This window comes from Sarcophilus harrisii, chromosome 5, assembly GCF_902635505.1.
Source record: "Sarcophilus harrisii chromosome 5, mSarHar1.11, whole genome shotgun sequence".
Taxonomy (NCBI): domain Eukaryota; kingdom Metazoa; phylum Chordata; class Mammalia; order Dasyuromorphia; family Dasyuridae; genus Sarcophilus; species Sarcophilus harrisii.
Window position 1 is genome coordinate 287,582,492 of NC_045430.1, and position 14,420 is coordinate 287,596,911.

Below are 14,420 nucleotides of genomic sequence, written 5' to 3' on the forward strand. Positions count from 1 at the left end.
GGGAGACTACAGGCTGCTGACACTTGTAGGAAGGTGGAACTTTTGGTTTGGGGTTCCAGGTCAGAGAAGGGAGCCCAAATGAAGTTAGAGGTACCATCTTCCCACCTCATGATTAGAGGTGCTTAAACTAATACTTCTTTTTCCCTGAGGCAATTGGGGTGACTTGCTCAGGGTCACAGCTATGAAGTGTTAAGTGTCTGAGGACACTTTTGAACTCAGGTCCTCCTGACTTTAGAGCTGGTGCACTATCCACTATGCCACTTAGCTGCCCCCACTAATACCTCTTATTTACAAAGAAAGAAAGAAAAATAAACTGGCAAAGAAGAAAGAGCCCCACCATAGAAACTTATAGGAACTGGGAAGACTTGAGTTCATCTTCAGAGGAGGATACTGAAGTAAAAAAAAATTTTTTTCTACCCCAGAGAGTAATGTGAAATGGCTTCCTTTGCAGAGAAAATTTATGGAACTTAAAAAAGAATTTAAAAATCAAATGAGAGACATTGAAGAAAAACCAAAAAGAAATTTAAAAACCATCCAAGAAAAACAAGATTATAGGAAAAATGTTAACCAACTAGAAAAGGAGATCCAGAGTCTCAAAGATGACAATAATTCTTTGAAAATTAGAATTGGGCAAGGGGAGGCCAGTGAAGCTATAAGATAACAAAACAGTTTATAAAGAATGAAAAAATAGAACAATGTGAAACATCAGAAAAAACGATAGATCTGGAGAACAGATCAAGAAGAGAAAATAAAGGACTAATTGGACTTCCTAAAAGTTGAGACTAAAAAAAGGACTTTGACACAATAATGTGAGCAATAATGCAAGAAAATTGTCCCAGAACAATAGAGCATGAGGGGAAAGTAGAAAGAAAAAACCCACCAATCATGGTCGCAGTGAGATCCTTTGTGGAAAACACATAGGAATATTATTGCCAAATTTCAAGACCCTCAGATCAAAGAGAACATTCTGCAAGAAACAAGAAAAAATAATTCAAATATGCTGGAGCTACAATTAGAATTGTTCAGGACTTATCAGCCACCACAATACAAGACAATAAGAGGTCCTGGAATCATATCCACAGACAATCAGAAGAACTAGGCTTGTGGCCAAAACTATCACGTCCAGCAAAATTGTCTGTAATGTTGAATGAGGAAAAAAGAGACATTCAGTATACTTGCAGATTTTTAGGACTTCCTGTGAACCAAAGCCAAACTTAACAGAAATTTTAACATATAAGAGCCAATATCAAAGATCAGTTTCAAGAAACTCAACCTGGACAAATTGTTTATGCTTCTTATATGTACTATAGGGTTAAGATTGACATCAACAATAAGGAAGCTCAAAAGAAAGATTGGGTCAGTTATGGTAAAAATAGTAGTTATGTTATACAAATGAGGTGCAGAGGGAAAATAGAGGCATTAGAGCTGGGAAGAGTGCTCATAGTTCTGAAAACCTGCTCACATTGGGAAAGGGTTAAATAGGGAACACTACATATATACCACGAAAGGTATAGCACCCTCCAAAGTCTATAAAGAAATAAGGAGGGAAGAATGGACAGATGGGGAAGTAAAGGGTGAGGGAAGAAGACAAGGGAGGAATCTATGCTATTAAGTAATAGCAAGGCAAAGCAGGAGCAGAGTTAAAGCCAAGAGTCAGCAGGGATAGCCGGAATCCCTGGATCTCTTGGAAAGATATGCACGTGTGTATGTGGGAGGATGCATGTGTATCTATGTGTATGTATATATCTACATAAGCATACATAAATATATCTTAACTATAGCCTGCTTAGAGGTGGGGGGGGAGAAGAATAAAATAAAAAAAGATGCTCAGCAGGGAATAAAAAAAACAGTTTACAAGGGAGTAAAGAAAAGATTGGGGGTGGGGGGAGCTTGATTTATTGTTTCCTGGATGTCTGAGTTTATTTTCCCAGAATAGCTAAACATGGAGCTACTAGGCAGTAGTACCTGGGGCAGTGGTGGTGCCAGTGGTGCCAGTGAACCTGGGGCATGTGGTGGTGATGGGATTGACCCCGACAGCCTTTTTTACCCCTTTCCCCCCACCTCCCTGCAGAGTAAGGTCATAGTCAGAGTCACAGCTAAGAGCCAAGGAGTTTTTATTTTATTTCACTTTTTGGCAAGAGTGGCCATCTCAGACTTCCCTCCCAGGGAGAGGCAGGGGAGGGACAGCTCCCCCAAGGTCCTGCTCTCGCCCACCAGGCAGCTCTCCTTTGCCTTTTGCTGACTGGTCATCTGGGCTCTTTGAAGACCGTGGTGTTGAAAAGAATGCTGCATTCTGGCCAGGAAACAACAGAAAGGCAGCAGGCTTTGTTTCTTGGCACAACTGAGCAAGTGCAAAGTCCTATGGCAAGGGAACATCCGTGGGCTGGTGCCTGCAGACGTGGTTCCATGGCTCTCCCTGGGGTTTCTGCTTCCTTTGCAAACACGGCCCTTATTTTGGCTCAGTGACGTATTGGGTTCTGCCTCTTTGCTCTTGAGGATTGAAAAGCCTGGCTGTAGTCTAGGTGGGATTCTTTACCTCCTGAGACACGGTGGGGCATGGACCACTGGAGAACTGGGGCTCCCACCCTGGATCTCTTGCTGTTTCTCACTAGGGTCAGTGACTTTGACTGATCTCAGTGCAAGAGCTGGTCAGATTTCCCCCTAAGGAAATGCTTTGGAAGCCTTCAAAGGCTGAAGAGAATAGGAACGAGTAACAATTCCTATGCTGCCTGACTGAAGAGATGAGGGCAGTTTCTCTCCCTGGACTAAAGGGTTGGGCCCTGCTGCTAGATACAAACGTGTCCAGTTCACTGCTAGATACAAGTGTGTCAAGTTCATTGCGAGATACAAATGTGTCCATTTTGCTGCTAGAGGCAAGTGTGTTCAGTTCCCTGCTAAATACAAATGTGTCGAGTTGCTACACATGTATCCCTTGGTCTCTGACGTCTGTCTCCTCCTGCTTGGGGCTGCGTGGTAGCCTCTGGCCAGGGATGCCCAAGCTGCTGCAGGCCGGGCGGGGCCTGGCTCCCCGCTTGGTTCTAAAGCCGCCACAATGTTACTAACCAGTATGTTCCGCCTGCCGCTTTTATTTCTCCAGATCTGTTCCCGGCACAGAAATAGCGAATGCGCCAGGCTGGGGCCGGCTGCCCCCCTCCAGCCAGCATGTCTCACCTGCCTCTTTTCTGTCTCTCCTTTTTCCTTCCTTTTCAGTGTACACCATTCTCTCTAAGGTACAGTCTGACCGGAACGTGTACCCATCTGCTGGAGTCCTCTTTGTTCATGTCTTAGAGCGGGAGTACTTTAAAGGGGAGTTTCCCCCGTTTCCGAAGCCTGGTACGGGATGCTTTGATCTTTCTGCAGGGGTGGGTGGGGTGCTGGAGTCAGTTCAGTGTTCCAGGGCCCGAGAGAGGGCCAGCATTCCAGGCAGGGCCAAAGTGTTGGGATGGGAGACCTGGAAGCAGATGAAAACTTGTCGGCATGGTTTTTAGCTTCAGCGGCATTAGCTTAGCCCTCTACGAGTGGTTATCATTGGGCAGTTGTCATTTTCCCAGCGAAACATTACGAAGGTTGTTGCAGAACTTGGAGTTTTGTAACATGTGTATAAAATTTCTTCTTTGTGAGAAAGTTAAGGTCAGGGTCAGGACCACAAAAGAGAAGCTGCAAACGTTAGGATAAATAGATTCAATAAAGAATCAATTGGGAGCATTACTTACTAGAGTCAGCAGCAAGACTGTAAAAAGACTGAGGAGGGGGGAGAAGAAGGAGGGAGTTTGAACATTTACTCACACGATGCATGAACATATAAGAATGTATTTGCATTGTGTCTGTAGACACGACTGACTAAACGTATTAAAATAAAGAGAAAATCATCTTTTTTATTCATTTTTAATGGTAGTATCATGGTTGAAAAATCCATAAAATGTGTTTTGCTCGGGATTAGAAGATAGTCAAGTGCAAAGAACTTTCCATCCCAGAATTGTTCCTGTCGCCAGCATCAGCCCCCACCCCAGCGTTGCCTTGTTTTTCCATGGGGAGATATGCCCACAAGGCAGGTTTCTTTCTGTGAGTGGTCGGGGCCTCTCGGCTTTGGGACTGAGACTGGCTGCTCAGGTGACCCGGGCCTCCCATCCTGCCCAGAAAGGATGGATGGCATACCAAGTTCAAAGCCAATTGGTCTCTGCTCCAGTTGTTGTTTGTTTCTGAAATGTAGGGGGCCCCAAACAGTCAGACCCCAAGCATTTGTTAAGTACTTCTTGTGTGCCAGGTACCCACCTCTCTAAGGTCCACTCATGAGGGTTAGACCCGTCACCTTTCTGTTCCTTTCCCAAGCAGGGAAACAGGGTCTTCCCAGGGGACTTGGTGAAAGAGCCATCTGCTTTTCAGCAAGTCAGAGCAACCTTCAGTGAGCCTTTGCCCTCCAGACTTTTCTGGCATCTGGAAGGGACCCCGGGCCTTATTATCTTAGCATATCTGATATTCTCCTAAAAGCAAGGAAGACAGAAATATTTTCAGAAATGCAAGCAAGTGCGACTGGGGACAATGGCTATCGTGCAGGTTTTCCTTAATAACCTGTTTCTTGCCTAGGGGAGATAAGTAACGACCCCATTACATTTAACACAAACTTGATGGGCTACCCGGACAGACCTGGCTGGCTCCGCTACATTCAGAGGACACCCTACAGTGACGGCGTGCTCTATGGCTCACCGACGGCCGAAAACGTGGGGAAACCAACCATTATTGAGGTATCCTCGGCCTGCCCGGGCCCCTTGGGGACTTGAGACCAGGCGGGGTGAGACTGAGGCTCTGTGGTTGCTCCCCTTTTTAGGGAGATGGTGTCTGGAAAGACTTGGTAGGAAAACATTCTCTGCTTCTGTTCTCAGTGTCAGATGGTTATAGGAAAATCGCATTCTTTTCTTACAACCAGGGGAAAGACCAAGCTCAATTTTCAAAAAGAAAAGTAACAGGGCAGTTAGGTAGCTCAGTGGGTAGAGCACCAGTCCTGGAGTCAGGAGGACCTGAGTGCAAATCTAAATTTTGATACTAGACATTTACTAGTTATATGACCCTCGGAAAGTCATAAGTGCCTCAAAAATACAGAAGTAAATGAAAATAAAAGCCATTGTGATGTCTGCACCTACATGGCCTTGAAGGTTCCTTTGACATCCCCTCTGGGGCTCACAGCCGGGAGGCTCCTTCTCCAGGAAGCCTTTTGCAATCTAAGCTTGGGGAAGGAGGCTCAGAATTCCCGCAACCCATGCCCAAGACTTCCTTGTCTCATTCTAGCATCTTTGATCTTTGCTGAGCCGTACCTTTCTCCCTCCCTCACTGAAGTAAACGTTCCTTGCGAACAAGCTGTCTGGTAACCTTTAGCCACTGCGGCTACTTGCCCTGTGGCAGCTGGCTAGGCTCTGGCAGCTTCCAGGCAATCCCCATACATTTCTGGCTCCTTCCTCTACTTTTGAATATTACCGAGAGCAGCAAGCTGTCCTGGAATTAATTAGTCAACCAATTAACCTTCTGAGGAAATGCTGTACTTTGTATGGCCACCTGATGTCGCTGTGGCTGCCTGTGAGCAGCTCCCCTCCTTCCTAAGCCCATGGACTCAGTGGCCCCCAAAGACTTGTTGAGATAGAACCTGGATTCTGCTCCCCCCTCCCATCCCCACGTCTCAGTCCCCACCCTGTAGCTTGGCTCATCCTGGGGGAAAGGCCCTGTCACAGGACGCTGTGACAGCTAACTAAATGCCGCAGCCAGTCAGCCAGAAGCTTCCAGACAAAGATCTGCAGTGCAGACTCCTCCTTTCCCACTCCCATTCAGCCCAGCCAATAAAAGAGGGCTGAGGTAAAAAAAAAACCCCAAAGCGCCGATTGGACAGGCTGAGAGCTCCCCCAGATTTCTTCAGCAGAGCTGACTGCCAGGGAGGGGAAAGGGCTGGAGTTCTCTGCTGTGGTCATCTCGGCCCTTCTGAGTCACCCAGTGAGTCCTGAGCCCCAGATCTCCACCCCCTTTCCCATCTACGTCACAGCTTCTTGCCTATCTCCCACCTCCACTCAGCAAACACACATCTTGGAGTGCCCCCCAAATCTTCCATTAATTCACTGGTTTAGGAAGCTCCCAAGTGAGCAAAAGACCCGAGACCCCCGACAGCTGCTCAAGATCACAGAGACAGCAAGCAGCCAAACCCAGCTTTGACCCAGGTCCCCTCCCTCCAGACACCCTGACCTCCCCACTGCACCACACTGTCTCCTGCCAGCGTGTGCAGTCAGGTTTTGGGGAAGGGACTGAAAAAGGAGGCCTCGGACCCCAGAAATACCAAAGGAGCACAAAAAGTGGGATGGATTCTGGTCATTGGCACGGAAGGGACCCCATGGTCAGATCAGCAAAGAGGGCTGATCTCACTGTCAGGGCTGTCAGGGCAAAGGACAGAATTAAAAAGCAAACTGAAAGGATGATGAGGAAAGTGGAAGTGGGGGCAGTTGAATCCACTCAGTCCTAGAAGTCTAGATGAGTGATTAGCAGTGAGAAAGGGCAAGTGGGCATCAGCACTGCTGATCCTGATTGCATATGGCTACCCCTGCCACCAGAAGGCTCCCAAAGCCCCTCAGTCAGGTGGAGGCCAGAGACAGGGCAGCCTGGAGAGTGGGGGGAGCCATTCAGGCTGCCCAGTGACTTAAAAACCACAAATGAGCTTTTTCCAGGCTGTTTTTATTTATTGTTGAACATCTTCCCATTATATTTGATCTGGCTCAGCTGCACTTGGGAGTTTTGCCTGACACCTCCAGGTTAGAGTAAAAGGCGTTGGTCCCACTGGTCCCATCTTACAAAGATGGACGCCGGCCTTTGTCTCATAAAGCTGAGAGAACAAAGCCAAGCACTTTACTCTAATTTAGTTAAAAGTCAAGCATTCAAGAATGAAGATTGAAGAAAGATGACAATCCAAAGAAAACTGGAAAAGATCTACCCCAAAACGGAGGTGGAAATAGTTTGCCTCATTGAGGACAGTGGATCTTCCCATGTGGGACCCATGTGGAACGGGCTGGCCTTTTGTGCTGACAGGGGAGGTGTCAGAGGAATGGTACCCCAAAGTTGCCAGATTGGGCCACATCTTTCTAGAGATTTGTGCCAGAAAAGGCACGGTGGAGAGCGTGCTGAGGGATTGGAATAAAAGGTGTCAGAAAGAGGGAAAATTACCAAAGGGGTGGCAAGGTCTCGAATCTTATTTATAAGCCTAAAGGTGACTGAGAAATCTGCCCTGGCATTTAGGAATCATCATTCATATCGGAGTGTACTTGAGTGTGTGTTCTTGAGTGTATTTGAGGAGTGTGGCGGGAGTTAATGACAGCTATATCTTTACCCTCCTAGAACAGACCGAAAAAAGGGAGAGAACAGGTCAAGCAATGGATTCAGTGGAACAAAATAGTGCTCTCAAGGCATCTTCCAAGTTACATCAAAATCTTGCACAATTCATTGAAAGCCCCAGCAGCAAAGATATCCTTGTCCAATGGCCCTCTGAAGGCAGGGAGGTATCTGCTTACCCAAGGTGTCACCGCTGCAATGGAGGAGACGCAGAGCAGAGTCTGGGGGTTGGAGGGGTCCTTCTGTTATCCCCGTTTAGAGATGACACAGGCTTGGTTGCCTCGGTTCCCAGCAGAGCGCAGGGCCTCCTGGCAGTGATCCGTAATCACTGTTAAAAGTTTCACAGGAAAGGCCAGATGGACAAAGCTAGTCTGACATTCAGATTTCCTTGTTATTGGTTCTTCATTCTTGAAGAGGAGCAGTGACATCAAGAAGCTCACAAGTGAGTTGGACTTAAGTGAGACAGGACTGTGGAAAGTGACCAGCTTCGGATGCAGGGGGAAACCTCAATTTTTTTCAGGAAAGTCTTTCCCAAGTTTCAGTTTGTCTGATTCAGTGATTTAAGGCTTGGTAAAAAAAAATGGGGCCCAAAAATGTTTACTTTGCTAACTTAAAAAAATCAATCTGAGTGGGAAAGATCCTTAAAGTTTCTGGACAGAACAGAAACAGTTGCTATTTACTTGGCTCATGGGCCAAGATTTCAACCTGCATTTGCATGAGACATCGTAGAGATTGTCTGTAGGTCCGGGAGGCACAGGACAGATGGATGATGAATTGGGCTGGAAGTTGGACAGGAGGAAGAGATCAGTACTGGCAAAGGCAGAGAGCCTGATGTATGGAGGGTACAAGGGGAACTGAGGAGTGGCATCTGTAGTATTAAACCAGCTTAGTTCATTATTGTCCAACTGCAACTACACTTACTCTGGGAGGCTAAAGAAAGCTTGCTTTGTCCTTGTGAAGGTGAATGACAAATGCCAGCTGAAGGGCATTTGTATTTTCAGATCAGCTCACCCCTTTTTTCCTCCTTCTAGATAACAGCCTATAACAGGCGCACCTTCGAGACAGCACGGCACAACTTGGTCATCAACATCATGTCGGCAGAAGGTATGTCTGACATCAGAGTGACTTTGGAGCAGGGTAGGGGCCTGGATGTGCATGCTGAAAGGGGACTTAGCCAAACCATAGCCAGGTTCAAACAGCAGGAAGAAATGTTGTTGAAACTTTCCTGAAATATTTTATTTCTGATCTATAAACTGAGGGACTTCCATAGGGTTTTCTATGTGGGACCTTCCTCCCCCATTTAATCCTACTTACTGTCAACTACCTGTGTGACTCTGGACAAGTCAGTTCCACTCTCTCTGAGCCTCATTTTGTCTCCTTGTAAAAGGAGAGGATCACAGGCCCTAAACTACAGAATCCTGAAATGAGATTCTTGGGTTAAAAAACAAAAACGCCTCAGACAAAGTTAAAACTAAAATAGATTTAATTAAAAGAGATAAGCAGAAAAACTATATTATGTTAAAAGGTGCTCTAGCTAATAAAATCATATCATTACCAAATCTACATGCCTCCAAATGTTATAGCATCCACACTTTTAAAGGAAAAGCTAAATAAATTACAGGTGGAAATAGATAGTTAAACCCTAATAGTGGGTTTTTCTTCTCAGAACTAGATACATCTAACCAAAAAATAAATAAGAAAAAAGTCAGGAAGATGACTAGAATTTAGATAAGTTTGATATATTAGACTTATGGAGAGAATTGAATGGGCACAGAAAGGAGTTTACTTTTTTTCTCAGTGGCAAATGATACCTTTAAAAAACTGACCATATATTAGGGAATTGTGCCATATATTAGGGAATTAAAAACTTATAGTTAAATATAGAAATATTAAGTCCATCATTTTCAGACAAAATTATATTTAATAAAGGAAACACAGATTAAAAATTAATTGGAAAAAATAACCTAGTCTTAAAGAATAAGTAGGTTAAAGAACAAGTAACTAGTTTTATTAAAGAGAATGATGAGACAATATACCAAAGCTTATAGGAGGCAGCAAAAAGGTCATCAGAGGAAAATTTTTATCTTAGATCAACAAAACAGAGAAAAAGCAGATCAATGAATTGGGTACGCAGTTGAAAGAACTAGAAAAAGAACAAATTAAAAATCTCCAAATAAGCCCCAGATTGGAAATCCTGAATACTAAAAGTAAGATTAATAAAACAAAATATGAGAAAACCATTGAATTAATAAATAAAACTAGGAACTGGTTTTATGAAACAACCAACAAAATAGATAAACCATTGGTTAATATGATTTTTTTTTTAAAGAGAGAAAATCAAATTGCAAGCATTGGAAATGTAAAAAGTGAACACATTACTCTTTAGAGATTCATACCTAGTAGTGTTGTTAGGTCAAAGGATATTCATGACTCTATAGCCCCGTGGGCATAGTTTATATCTCTTGAACCTTTGTCAATTGGGAAGTGGCTCTTTTTTTTTCATAATTAATATATTATTAAAGAAGATAAAATTAAAGTAATTATTAGGAGTTATTTTGTCCACCTGTATGATAATAAATTTCACAATCTAAGTCAAGTAGAATACTTGCAAAAACAAACTGCCTAAATTAATAAGAAAGGAAATAGGATATTTAGATAAACCTATTTTAGAAAAAGAAGTTGAATAGACCATCAGTAAGTTTCTAATATCAGGACCAGATGAATTTGCAAGCAAAGTCTACCAAACATTTAAAAATCAATTAATTCCCATTATAAATTTAAAAAAAATTTTTGTAATAATAATAGGCAAAGAAAGAATCCGAACAAACTTCTTTTATGAAACAAATAAACTAAGAAGAACAAAAACAGAAAAACCATTACACTCCAATTTCATTATGAATGTTGGTGCAAAAATCTTAAACAAAGTACTAGTAAGGAGATTATGACAATATATCACAAAGATTATGCATTGTGACCAAGTAGGACTTATGTAAGGAATGCAGGGATAGTTTACCATAAGGAAAACTATTAACTTCATTGATTATGATAGTAACAAAAGTAACAAAAATCATATGAATATCTCAATAGATGCAGAAAAAGCTTTTAACAAAACACAGCACTGATTCCTATGAAAAATTCTTCAAAGCATAGGTATAAATGTATTTTCCTTAAATTGATGAGAAGCATATATCTCAAGCTATGAGCAAACATATGAGTATAATAAGCAAGAAAAGCCTTTCCAGTAAGATCAGGAATGCCCTGATCACCAATATCATTCATTACTAGAAATTCTAATAATAGAAAAAAAAAAAAAAAACAAAGCAAAAGAAATCAAAGGAATTAGAATGTTCAGGGGGTAATAAAACTATCTGCTTTTGCAGATGACATAATGATATATTTGGAAAATCCTTGAAATTCAACTAAAAAGTTAATTAAAACAATAATTTTAGCAAAGTAGCAACATATAAAACAAAATCCACTTAAATCATCAGCATTTCTATATATCACCAACAAATCCTTGCAAGAAGAGATAGTAAGGAATTTATGATAACTGTGGACAATACAAAATGCCTGGGAGTCTACCTATGGAAAGACAAACCCAGGAACTATATGAACATAATTATAAAATAATAATGAAAAAAACTAAAGTGAGATTTAAGTTATTGGAGAAATATTAACTTCTCCATAGATGGGCAGATAAAATAAAAATGATAATACTACCTCAACTGATCTATTTATTCAGTGCCATCCCAATTAAACTACCAAAAATATTTTGTTGAGCTAGAAAAAATAATAAAATTCATCTGGAAGAACAAAAGGCCAAAAATAGTAAAGGAATTCATGAAAAAAAAGGTAGAAGGTTTATCAGTAACAGGTCAAACTATATTTTAAAGCAATAATTATCAAAACTATTTGGTATTGGTTAAGAAATAGAAAAGTATATCAGTGGGACAGAGTAGACATATAATATTTAACAGTAAAGAATTCACTTGATGTTTAATAAACACAAAAACCTAAGCTATGGGGATAAAAATTCACTATTTGGTAAATAAATGCAGTTCTGGGAAAACTGGAAAGCAGTCTGGCAGAAATTAGATATTGATTAATTTTCTTACATTATTTACCAAGATAAGATGAAAATGGGTATATGACTTAGATATAAAGCAGAGGTGTGAAACCTTTTTTCTGCCAAGGGCCGTTTGGATCTTTATAACATCATTCATGGACTATGCAAAAATTGTCAACTTAAAGAACTCAAGCAGTGGCTTTCAGCCTTAGAAAAGGCTTTTGAGGGTCTTAAAAGGGCTTCTGGGATGTACCTTTTCCACCCCTTATGTAAAGAGAGGTAAAATAAGTTGGTTAATAGTAAACTATATTATCTATTAGATTTATAGATAGGAGAATTTATGAATAAAGAAGATGTAGAATATATTGTGGGACATAAAATAGATCATTTTGATTACATTCTGTTAAACAGGTTTTGCCCAAATAAAACCAACGTAACCAGAAAAAGCAGAAAATTCAGGAGTGTAATTTATGACCAGTTTCTTGGGTGAAGGCCTCATATCTCAAATATACAGAGAACTGAGCCAGATTTATATATATCGCTGAATTATTCCTCAATTGATAAATGGTCAAAGGGGAAAAAAATCAAAGCTACATATAGACATAGGGAAATGTACTCTAGATTAATATCGATTAAAGAAAGGCAGATTAAAACAACTTTGAGATACCATTTCACACCCATCAGATTGGCTAAAACAATTAAAAGGGAAAATGAAAATGTTGGAGGGGATGTGGAAAAGTGGGATACTAATTCCATCAGGAAAGTTCTCTGGAATAATTTTACCCCCAAAGTTATAAAACTTCCTGAGCTCTTTGACCCAGCACTATTACTACCAGCTCTATTTCCAAAGATGATCAGGGGAAAAGGAGAAGAATCTACATGTTCTAAAAGGTTTCTAGCAGCTCTCTTTGTGGTGGCAAAGAACTAGAAATTGAGGTGACTGATGCCCATCAACTGGGGAATGGCTGAGGAAGTTGTGGTATATAATTGTGATGGAACACTACTGTGCTTTAAAAAATGATGAGCTCCCATGATCTTAGAAAAACATGGAAAGAGACAAAGAACCATGAAAAGAGCAGAACTAAGAGAATGCTGTATACAGTGACAGCAACACTGACTGAAGGACTCCACTGTTCTCAGGAATCAGCTGCAGAGGATCTAATGAGGGAAGGTTCTCTCATCTCCAGAGAGAACTGGTCTGTGGCAGTTTGTGATGTCCACATAGAAGTCCCTGTCTAGTGGTGGCCTTTGGGGGTTGGGAGAAGAGCTCTGGGGAGACTGGGAATTCAGAATGTGGCAAAATAAATAAATGGAGCAACAAGAGCCACTTAGGTCACCATTTGCTTGCTGATAGTTTGCCATTAAGTAAATATCAGAAAATGTCATCTTAAAATGGCTGTGTTCTCAGATGCTAATTGTTTTCCCAGGATGCGCCATGATATCTTTTGGGGGATCTGTGAAAACCAAGGACAAGAACCTTGTGGAATTTCAGGGTCCACTTTCCTTGCCCCTATTTTGGGTTCAGACTCATTGTTTCTTTCCCCCGAGGCCTCCGATACTTAAAGACATGGCACTATTCTTGAAAATTTTTATAGTCAGAAATAATGTCCACCTCTGGAGCAAGGATAGGGATCTTTATGAAGATGCTAAGGAGGGACGAAAGGTGATTAGCAGAACCCCGTCCCCCTGCTCTGAAATGGCCACCTTCCTCTGCCGCTTTAACTCCCTAAATGCCAGCTCTGCCATTTGGCTCGAGCACCTGATTGGGAAGGGACCAACCCCCTCCCCCCCCCAGAACTATCAATGTCAACATTATTTTGAAGTGGAGGGAAACCCTCCTCACTGACTTGGGACAGGGTGACAGAAACCCCTTTTCCTAATGGAGTTGCCCCTCTTTGCCTTATGGGCCAGAGGCAGGCACGTTCTCAAGCTGCCTTTGTCTGTGTTGGTGGGACAGAGCTCCCAGCGGCCGAGGCTCTCAGTGGGCCGGGGCTTTCTGGCCTGGTGCTTCTGCTGGGAGCTGACCCTGGAGCCTGGGGCTGCCTCTCGGGATAGCAATCTGGGAGAATTCTCATGAGCTCTCAGTGGTTACAGGGATCCCAGATCCAAACCAGCCTCACCAGGCAGTCTCTCATCAGAAAACAAGCATTTGTTAAGCACCTACGGTGTGCAGGCCCTGTGCTAGGGATGCACAAGGAAGGAAGCTGCCTAATGGAAGAATACTGTTAGAGCCGGCCAGCATCCCTGCAGCAGGTTCCTGGCGCCCACGGCCCTGCCCTAGGCTTGCCAGAGGTGTCACCGCATTGGCTGGTTTTATGCTGCAGAGGGGCTGATTGATTACCTAGGAAGACTGCGGGGGAAGTGGCTGATTGATGGCTCCCGGGGACTCAGCTCCTGAGTCCTGCAACAGGCTCGACCATGGAGCTGAATTTTTATCCCAATGGATGTGAAAGTGAATTTGAAGATTTGTGGGAAGAGAAATTGTCTTAAAAAATATGCTCAAATGTCCCTGAAGTCTCATCTGTTTGTAGGAACCCCCACAACACAGCACACTTCCATCCTTACGGCCTTTGAGGTCCCTGTATACTCTATACCTCCATTTCTTCTACTTTTGGGGGTCTACTCCACATCTCCCTCTTTCTAGCCTTTGAGGAGTCCCCCATAGCATAACACACCTCCATCTCTCCAGCCTCTTGGGGTGGTCCCTCAGCACTCTATCTCTCCTGCTTTTAGGTCTCCCAATAATGTAGCATTCTTCCATATCTTCTGCCTTTGGGGGGGGGCTGCAGCTCTCAGGCCTTTGGGGGTCTCTACACAGTGTCCCACATCTCCATCTCTCCTGCCTTTTGGATGGTCCCCCCATAACACAGCACATCTCCATCTCTCTGGCCTTTGGGGGGGGGTCTCCATCTCTCTGGCTTTTGTTGGTCCCCGCACAGTGTCCCACATCTCCATCTCCCCTGCCTTTGGGGTGGTCCCCCATAACACAGCACATCTC

The 14,420-nt window shown here is 43.0% G+C and overlaps 1 protein-coding gene across 5 annotated transcripts in view; it reads left to right on the forward strand.

Annotated features, from left to right (window-relative positions):
- SGCE (sarcoglycan epsilon) overlaps positions 1–14,420 on the forward strand; it is a 57,321-nt gene that overhangs the window by 26,320 nt on the left and 16,581 nt on the right. For 4 of the 5 annotated variants that reach the window (XM_031940771.1, XM_031940770.1, XM_031940772.1 and 1 more), the window contains 3 exons: positions 3,211–3,333; positions 4,585–4,742; positions 8,388–8,460. In XM_031940771.1, coding sequence (XP_031796631.1) covers positions 3,211–3,333; positions 4,585–4,742; positions 8,388–8,460 — 354 coding nt within the window. The remainder of the gene's footprint in view (positions 1–3,210; positions 3,334–4,584; positions 4,743–8,387; positions 8,461–14,420) is intronic. The other variant, XM_031940774.1, reaches the window with a different exon arrangement.